Source organism: Simochromis diagramma, unplaced genomic scaffold, assembly GCF_900408965.1.
Source record: "Simochromis diagramma unplaced genomic scaffold, fSimDia1.1 OVJJ01000822.1, whole genome shotgun sequence".
NCBI classification, from domain to species: Eukaryota; Metazoa; Chordata; class Actinopteri; order Cichliformes; family Cichlidae; genus Simochromis; species Simochromis diagramma.
Window position 1 is genome coordinate 5805033 of NW_024387520.1, and position 10224 is coordinate 5815256.

The following is a 10224-nucleotide window of genomic DNA, read 5'->3' on the forward strand; positions in this document are numbered from 1 at the left end:
AACTCATTAAACATTAAAGACTTGTGCCACTCAATTACCATCCTCAAGAGAGCTCATCTGAACATAAGTCAAAGATCTGAAGTGCTAAATGAGTAAAATTAAAAACAGAAGCTTCGGTGTAACCACTGACAGCTAACAGACAGAGTGGCACTGTCTTGGGCAGCGAAGGAGAATTACTGTTGTTTCTGGCTTGGCAGGAGACATGAGGTCAGATGGGAAAAATTCACTCACATGGACGTAGGACATCCAGAAAGGGTGTGTGTGTGTGTGTGTGTGTGTGTGTGTGTGTGTGTGTGTGTGTGTGTGTGTGTGTGTAATAACAGAGATTAAAAAAAAAAAAAAAAAATGATTGGAAGGCAACTGTGACAACAAATAATACTTCAGGGAGGACCTTTAATCAAGCCAAGAGCAATTCCGACTGAAGGGAAAGATTTTTTTTAGTTCCCAACTCCCATCATCCAAACAAGGAAAATCTCAAAGTAAAGTTTATTAAGAAGGACCAGGGAAGGGAGTAGGGTGGCTCTCATACATGCTGGCATTTCCCCTGATTATAATCACTTGTTTTGTTTGTACAGTGCTTAAAAATGGTGTAAAGAAAGATGGAAGCTAGGGAGACTGTGGTCTTGGCACAAACAGAGAAAATTAGAGACGTAAAAGATACTCTGTGGGACTATGCAGCCTGCATGTTGTTGCATTGCATGGCACTGTATTTGTTTATTTTATGTCTATAAGACATATTCACAAAAAAAATGACATTGTAGCTCAAATGTTAGTCCTACTTCAGATCTGCATGTCAGCATACCTCTCCACCACCAGCTGCAGAGAGGTCTTGGAGTTCTTGATCTTGGTCTGGGCCTCTGCATTCAGCATATCAGCCGTGTTTTCTCCATTGATCTCCAAAATAATGTCACCGGCTTGCAGGGCTGCCTGCTCTGCCTTGCCACCCTCATTGACCTGTTGAACAAAGGCATGAGCTCCAGTTTAGTCCTAGCCCCAGGTCTTAAAAACAACACTTTTTAGGAAGCTATCTAACAAGCATAGACATCTCTGACTTATCCCATGAGTGTGTGTATACCCTGACATCGACTGACCTCCAGCACAACAAATGAATAAACGAGAAAAGACACTGAAGAGTTGTTTCATACTTTGTTGCATAATTAACCCAAATGTCTACTCCTAAAAGTCAGCCCTCGGTAAATGCCGACAAACACCACAGGATTTCCCAATAGTGGTCACAAGCAGATGAATTCATGACACCCTTGGGGAGAAGTCATTAGTGTGACTGTACTCGATGGGTTGACTGCTCTGACCTTTGCAACCAGCCTCTCCACGTGTCAGAGTCAGTACCATGCCCCCACATCAGAGGGAATTCCACACTAATGGGCCAAAATATAAGGTCCAAACGATCTCGCTCAGCTTGGTCCCTGTGACCCAGCACACAGGCATACTAAATCTGAAGCTTAAACTTTAGTAGAAAGTATGTCATTTGCCACAAACTGTGTTGCCTCACAATTAAAAACAGAGAGAGGCAATAAAACAAAGAATGCAAAGCAAAATGAATAAAGAGCCTATCGCTCTCTGCTGCCTCTTTAGAGGCAAATGTATGTGGAGTAAATGCCAGTCACAGGCCATTTGCCCACTTAGCCAGGCAGAGGTACCATGTCTGTGGGCCAACTTGAGAGGCAATTAAGGGTTGCTGTGGTGACCCACAGTTTTGCATGCCTTCTCTGATCAGGACATGCCTGGTTTCACATAAACTAAGATCAGCTGAGGGATCTTTTCCCAAATCTGTGCTTAAGAAAAACAAGGGCACGTTATCTTTCAGGCCAACAGAAATAAAAAGAGTGCATCCGTGGTATTTCTGTGCCAAGCACAAACCACTACAGAGGGTTAAACCTACATCTCTGTTTGGGGATTTGGGACAAACTGTTTCACACACACTTTACAAACCAATTTCAGTAATTAAGTTGTTGTTTGAGAAGGAATTCTTGTCACTTCACAGGATACGTTTGATATTTGAGACAAGTAAACACTGGTGTTGTTTACTGGATAGCACTAACAAAATCAGACCCATTATTCATGAGAAGACTAGTTTTTCTAGCATAAGCTGTTGAGTGGGGCCAAACAAAGTGCTTTTGAAGTTTACGGAGCTTAAAACTCCAGCTGTTTGAAGCATGGACGCCTCTTCATGGCACTGCCATAACTTATCCTTTATGGACTGCGGGGAGGCTCAGTGAACAGGGCCAAAAAAAAAAAAAAAAAACCCCACGCTGAGATGGTGATATAGCACCAGGATGTGCGGGTGAACAGGGTGTCTCTGGCATGTAGTTAGTCTGAGCAAGTTTCCTGGATGTGTTTACTGCAGAATGTCTGCTTACAGTAGTAATGTTTCCACTTCTTCTACTTCATCCAACTGGGAAAATATTGTCAGTAAAAATAAAACACACATGCTAAAGTGCACAGATTCACAGGGCAATCCATATTCTCACACATTTACACGTCGCTGTAACTCAGGAACCTCTCACCTCCCACCTCAGCTTCCATTTCTACTGTAATCAGCGATTTCCTTCTAATGCAATCTACTTCCATTCTATTCTAATGGGTTCAGTTGTCAAGGAAATAGGTATGCTGTTGCAGCGGACATAAACAAAGACAAGAAAAGAGGCGTAGCAAGTAGGAAGTTGACTGCATGACACGGCATTCCAGTCTGTGTTTTGAAAAAAACATGGGTATGGTATTATAAGGTGTGACAGGGTTCAGCGTCAGGACTGCTGTCAACGAATACCTTTGATACAGTTATGGCCTTCTTGAAATCTCGTCCTCCATATATTCTGAAGCCCCATGGTGAAGGGCCAATCAGGTTCACTGTTAGTGCCATGGCGAGATCGGATCTTTCTTTTTCACTCTTGTCCAAACTCTGGGAGAAAAAAAATAAAAAAAATAAAAGAAACAACATGAGGTATAAGAAATGTCAGACCTAAACATGTGCATGCCTTAATGATCTCAAGTCACATGCCTGAGACAGGTTCAAAATACAATCAACAGGAGAGGACAGCGATCATTTGCACAAGATGGCCTTTATCTCCAGCACAGCTTCTTTCACTGGCCTAAGTCCTCTCCGACATAGATTATCCAACCACATCAAATAAGAATGGAAAGAATCTGAGACCAAATTCACATGACCAACATTTCTAAAGCGTTTGTTAAGTTAAATAGTTTCATTAAATCCAAGTGCTCTTTGAAGACTAAGGAAACACAGTGTACAGTGGAATGTGCTAAGAGTACATAGTTAACTGTTACTGACTACTTTCTAGAGTACAGTAGAGAGTGTGTGTGTGTGTGTGTGTGTGTGTGTGTGTGTGTGTGTGTGTGTGTGTGTGTGTGTGTGTGTGTGTGTGTGTGTGTGTGTATATATATATATATATCTCTCTCTCTTGTATAACGGACTCTAATGCAGAAGTTATTTTGGTTTTGTGATAATATGTATTAAACAAAAGAAAGCCATTAGCATGATTAAATAGTGTCTGCTGAAACTAAGAACATCTTAAAAAATGCTTTTACTGCTTTACTTTTCCAATAAACACATTATCAAAAATTCTTCTCATTGTATCTCTGTGTACTTTGACACAAAGAGACAAGACGATAACAGCAAAGTATTAAAGGGTAACTAATAGCAACTATTGGTTATTGCAGGTAAAACCAACAGTTTTTATATGTGAATATGTATCTCAGTAAACACTGGGGTAGATTCCACTAGTGTAATTAAAACCTGGCACTAACTAATCATCAGTTACACAACTTCTGAAATATTCATGAGCATAAACCCAGAATACCTTTTAAAGCATTAAAATACTTGTGCTGATGTTACTGGTAAGACGTGATTCACCTGCAGGTTTTCTCAGGCTCTGCTAATGGACTGAAGCCTGTCTGTAGTATGACTTCACCTGGAGACAAAGAGCTCTGCAGTGTGATAATGTGATGAAAAGATAAGCCCTTACAGTCATATACGCATCAACACCCGTACTGCTAAAACACACACACAGCTGCAGCTTCTCATTGAAACTCATCTCACAGAGAAAAAGTGGTGAAGACATTAGCGCAACAAGTAATATATAGTTCTACACGCAGCTCATGACATAAGCTATTTTAAGTATAGACCGCTACGATCAAACAGAAAAAATAAACACCAAGTAGCATCTCTTTTCTATTCTCTGCTACTCAACTCATAACACAAGGCTCAGTCTAAGAGAAAGCTTCTGGAAATAAACACAGAAATTACACTTTATTGTTGACTGTCATTTTTCTATAATAACATTATGGATGTTTTTATGACAACTCTTTAACCACAGTAATTCTTTTCAGTGACAGAGTGTGAAATATGCTGACCTGCACAGTCTGTAGCACCTCTGATTGCACACTGTGACTGTATCAGCAAATCTTCTGATAAGGTCTAAAAAAGACACAGATATGAGCCAACTATAGTACATTATACACTGTACACCCTGTGACGTACATTTTCCAACTACATCAATTTTCATCTTAAGCGATGTTACTCAAGGTCCCCATAAAAAAAAAAAAAAAAAGTAAACAAATACTGCTAGTGATTGCATAATGCACTTATCACAGATCGTGAAAATGTGACAAACAGGCAGGACAATGAGAAATCATAGACCAAGTAAAGTGGATCTGGGACAGCAGCCATGCTACTCCCCTGAATCCCTCCAAACACTGGCCCACTTCATGGTACGCACATTCCACAAGAGTTTGGAACAAGCAACGCAGACCCAGTTACTCATTAACAGTCTGGGCCAATTAGCGGGCTCTCCATCATTAGTATCTCTTAATTGCTGTGGCCAGAAATAAGTGCAGTAGTGATAATGACAGAGAGCTGCTGTCCAAAACTTTCCCAGCCTCCGGGGGTGTCAATTAGTTCCATAAGTCTCTACAGCTACTCCTATAGAGAGGCCATTATCGTCCGAGAAAGCTGCTAATTCTCTGTGTAAACATTCACTGTTTGCATCATAAAAATGCTTGTGGTGGAAAGGGAAAGTATGGTGAAAGTCTGGGGGCAGTGGAGATGGACGACAACACATTGTGGCGGTGAAGATAAGTGGCACGCTCGTCATGTGCTGCGTTTAATTGGTGACTGATGAGCTTTAAATAGGCTGTGTTGCTGAACACAGTTTAATGAAATGTCTCTAGTCCATGAAATTACTGCTGGGAAGGTGCCAGCACAAATAAAGGTAAGTTCTCTTCTGGTGACATCTCACTGCTATTGCTGCCAGGCCAGTTTTTGCAGCACAATTCAATACACCCAACACAATGAAAAGAATTCTAGTTATGAAGCTATTTCTATAGCTTGTAGTTCAGCACCGGCCACAAAGAGCTGGAAGTGTGCATGAGAATAGAAAGCGATCCCTCTCACCTCCAATTAATACAATAGACGGGTTTACAACTTAACTGCGTACGGCCTGTTGCTACAACAAGCAGTGAGACGTCAAGTCAGATTACTTTTTACTACAGGCTACATAATTTTCTGAACAAACTCAAACTGCACATCATACACCCAGCAAGAATTACTGTATTCCAGTACAACACTACTGTATCAAATGTCACAGTCAATGAGACATGTTGGTAAAACTTATGTTTTAAGAAGGGCCACTTCAAAGTCTGCAACAATACAACTAATTTTCATTCTAACAACTGATTAGTTTCATGAAATTACTGGCCATTTATACCAATTTACCACTTAGCATTATAGGCTCCATATGGAGCACACCAGCATCATCGAGTGGACCAGGGGTATTCAGAGCAGTTTAAAATGTTCATCACAGCTTTTTTGTTAAACAGGTGTTTGACAAATTGATGCCTGTTACTGGTGGGATTCTGTCCCACTTGTAGATAACAAGCATAGTCATCAACATAAACTACAACCCAAAGTTTTATTAATCACATTCTGTCACTGCAAACAGGTAGCAACACAAAGTACTGTCCATATCCTACTGAATGCTTCACATTCCTTTTCTTTTTCCCCCTCACATTAACAAACCACATGGTGTGGTCACATAATTCTTTCTGCCTCACATTCCTAAATGCAGCTGTCATCGTTTCTGCTACTTTTTTAGCACTTAAATGATTTGTTCATTAACTTAAGTTTTGATTAAGATTATTACATGAAAAGAAAAAGAATTTGAAAGTGTGTAGAGGATCAGTTCTTACCCCCAAGAAGTACTTTAAAGTTTGTCTAACAACTGCTACTAAACATTGCTGCACTATCCAGCAATAAACCAGACATCTTGAGGTTTTACATTGTTGTTTAAGACAAAACAAGAAAACTGGCTATCATCAGGTAGCACTTTAGGAAACTGATGTTATGAGTTATGTGTTAAAGGCTTCTGGGTACTTGCAATCTCTATGAGTGGTGCTCTCTACAGGCAAAAACAGTTACAAGCAGTACAAAGGGGCAGAATAGGCCTTTCATAATGTCAGAGTCAAGATTCATTGGCTGTACCTGTGCAATGCCTTCAGGGTTTAATGTAAAGTAGTTTTAAAATGTATCATTTGTATAAAACATTTCTGATATTACCAATAGATACTGCTGCTTTTTACATTATAAAAATAAAATATTAGTTACTGTATGACATACATCATGAAACTAATCTGTTACACGTAGCTTATGTTTGCCACACTGAGCTTATGTTCTGAGAGCAAAGTCTTGCAGGACTGTAGCTGTCTTTATCAGTGTCTGATGATAAATCAGGCACATGCAGGTTTCAGTGTAAAGACATTAACATCAACTGATATGCAATCTATTTAGTAAGCAACAAGTCGCTGTGGGCAGTTAGGCTGAATGAAACCTGCTGACACAGGCCTGAAATCATGTGTCTTAGTGTGGTATTACAATGACTCATCAAGGGTGAGTCATTAACTTGGATCACCATTTTGACACTGGCATGGGAACCAGTAGTCATATTTACAGATGCATTCATATTCATTAAATCAAAGCAGACAGAGCAAACTGTGAACACCAAAACAGGAAACCGTTACCATCATTTTGCATAACAAAGCTGAGAACTAACACCTCATTTATTTCAAGGAATGAATATTTTGGAAAAACAAGTTGTTACCATATGTACAGCACTGGAAATCGAATATTCGTGTAAACTATATGCCATTAGGTGATCCAACTTAAAAGCCCTGTACAGTAAAATGTCTGACAGCCAAAACTGAGCACCCACTTTGGCTCTATAACTTTCTTTTATCACTAGAGTGCTTAAGTGAGACAGTTTTTCTTCTGTCAAAGCTGTGCCAAAATCCACTGGAGCGAAATGAACAATGGCTGATGAACATAGCAGACACACACATTCAACTGAAAGCTCTTTAATGTGAAGGAACGCTTTCTCTTAAAAGAACTTCTGTGGCTTCAGGGAAATATTCCTGGTATGAATCACACACTTGTCAAAACTCTCACAGGTCGCCGTGCACCAATGTGAACTTTCCACAATCTCATGTCAGCGATGCAGTCTGCAACCTGTGTCACAAAGTACACTGACAGGTTGGCACCTACCTGGACACACACACCCACTGAATAAAAAGGAAAAGAATGCAGCGGCAAGCCTCTCCCTCCAATAAGTCGAAAGCAGTAGCATTCAGCACATTCTGCACATCACACCCATCTGGTCAGATATATACCAGCAATCACTAAGGAGATGAAGAGAATATCAAACAATAACATGTGATGTCAAATGGGGTGTTGGTTGGTGAATTTCTGCATTGTTGCATATGGCTACGATGTGTCACCAAAATAGTTGTGGACTGAAACACACCTGAAAAATGCCTTAGTCCCTTTTCTATAAGAAAACTTTCAAGGGTGGATGCTGCTAGTGGATTTGATCTCACATTATTATGGTCTTAAAAGTGTTGCTTAATGCAATGTAGCATCTAATAACATCCACCACTTACCGAAGTGCATTCATTACTTTGTGGCAGCACTGATACAGCTGACAGAATTGAAACAAATACTGTGGCACTGGCTGTACTTATCCCTTTTCATTATTGCTCTTTGCATTTTTACATTTTCACTTGCAGATTTTCAGCAATCAAACGGGTTCACCACATCCTTTGCTTTCACCTTCTGGCTCCTCACACCAACAACTGTGGTGCTCTTTGCATGCCAAAGGTACCGAGGCAACTGAGAACCTTTGAGAAAGCTGAACATCCTGCGGCTCATAAATCTTGGTGTAAAGTGAAATAAATAACAGTCTAAACCACCACTCTGGCTCTGGCTCAGTTAAAACTGAAAAACAAACTTCTGCAACAAAAAACAACCCACACTTATCTTTCAGACCAAAGATAAAAACGACTTCCTGCATGCATGTTCATCTGAGTTGAACAAAAATCAAAGTTACAGCAAGGCAGGAGGATTAAAACTCAGAAAGTAGGCGAAAAAAAGAAGAAAACGTTACTTCGGCTCAGTTAAAACCTCAGTGCGATCGTAAAAACAAACAACATATCTTTCCGAGTTAGAAGTAATGACCTGGCCCTTTCTGTATGTTTTCTTAAAAAGCTGCTGCTTTGGTACAAAATTACAGTGGACCGTTTCTGGGTTTCTGGATGGCTTTATCCTGTCAGAGTTCTCTCAAATAAAGCAAAACCATCGGGAAACAAACAGTGAGAGGAAAAGTATAAAGAGCAGGCACATGAAAGGCAAGCAGACACAATCAGAAAGGCTAAAGTATACAGACAGCAGGCAATGGAGATTTGAAAACACGATTGTTTCACTGTGACTATTCTGGATTGCACTCCTCAGCAGTTTCACCCTCTCATCCGCTCACACAGCCAGGTCATTTTAAAACCACTTTAAGTGAAGTGAGAGGGAAGATAATAGCACCAGCAGCCGGCTAATGTGACATAAATACTGACTTAGAGCTTCCTGAGGTTGCACCTGGTTCAGCCTCTCCACAAATCAGCATGACTGCTTAATGTGCGAAAAAGAAAAAAAGAAAAGAAAAAAAAAATCTGCTTCTCTGAACTCAGGAGGGATGGAAAATCTACAGTAGGTGCTGGAAACATGCACATTGTGGCTTTAGGCTCATCTATTGTGTTAGACTGATTTCCACTCGGATCATGCATCATTACTTACAACAGCTCACACATTGGTACCGTGCACTTTTAACTTTAATATACTTTTGCATATAAATCCTGTGTGTTGCTCTACCTCATATTTTCTAAGATTTCCATACAACAGATACTTAATGACAAATTTAAACTCATAATGAGTCACGTTTTATAAATCAAACACTGCAACAGAAGGGGAAAAACTGCACCACCACCCCTCCGAAAAATAGGAGTATTGAGAGTCACAATTAAGCTGCGTGAATGAAATTAATTAGCTACAAGGCTTTAGAGCCGTTTAAATTGTTCAGGTCGCTGTAGCCACTTACCAAACTGAATGTAGTGGGCTTTAAGGTTCTTCTCCCACCTGTTTGGGAAAAAAAATAAATTGAAAAAAAAAAATACAAGACAGGTCACAGCTCACTCGAGTCACCAAATCGCAAACATGAAACAGAAAAGCTCCACTGCTACTCCCGCCGAGTCTGTGTCTCTGGAGTGTTGAGTCAGATGAGAGGATGGCACGCGTGAACACCACTTGTGACGACGCGTGTAGTTGTAACAGTGATGGTATGAGCTCGAGAAGCCATGTGCCGTTCCCAAAATAAAAACGATGACATGGTTACCGGCTCAGGGCGTGTCGCATCAAGGAGGAGCAGGCGAGAGGAGTGTACCGCAATGATAATTGAATCATTTGTTTAAAAAAAAAACGAAACAAAACGCGGTGGTTGCGCTGTGTGTGTTCACGCGCCACCTGCTGACGGAGCAGAGCACAACGGCACGCGCCCCCAAGCAGCTAGTTGAGTGTCATGGCTTTCACCTGAGACTGAACAGGTCGCTGGTTCACGTTAGCGGTGAGGCTGTCGCTTCGGTTAAACTTAGAATCACAAGCAGCTTCTTTGGACTGCTTTAATGTTAAGGGACACGCTGTGCAAAAGTCGCGAGCCATCTCCCCCCCCTAATACAATGTTTCTAAGCAGCCAGACTTTGACTAGTTCTCCAGGCTTTCTGAGAGTTTTTCAGTGTTTTTTCATTGGACATTGGGTGTTTTTTTTTTTTTTTTTTTTTTTAAACGTTTTTAAGTCCATACCTTGTATCTGACCACTTTAAAAA

General features: G+C 40.5%; 1 protein-coding gene across 6 annotated transcripts in view; it reads right to left on the minus strand.

The window, feature by feature from the left end:
• The window catches only part of pdlim2 (PDZ and LIM domain 2 (mystique)), a 32414-nt gene extending 22627 nt beyond the window's left edge, over positions 1-9787 (minus strand). The window contains exons 1-5 of one of the 6 annotated variants that reach the window (XM_040019828.1): positions 9444-9787; positions 7568-7701; positions 4387-4450; positions 2786-2915; positions 803-954 (exon numbers count right to left, since the gene is read on the minus strand). In XM_040019828.1, the coding sequence (XP_039875762.1) occupies positions 803-954; positions 2786-2915; positions 4387-4450; positions 7568-7649 (428 nt within the window). In that variant the 5' untranslated portion in view covers positions 7650-7701; positions 9444-9787. Of the gene's footprint in view, positions 1-802; positions 955-2785; positions 2918-3886; positions 3961-4386; positions 4451-7567; positions 7702-9443 lie in introns of all 6 variants that reach the window. The other 5 variants (XM_040019827.1, XM_040019831.1, XM_040019830.1 and 2 more) reach the window with 5 other exon arrangements.
• Between the last annotated feature and the right edge of the window lie 437 nt (positions 9788-10224).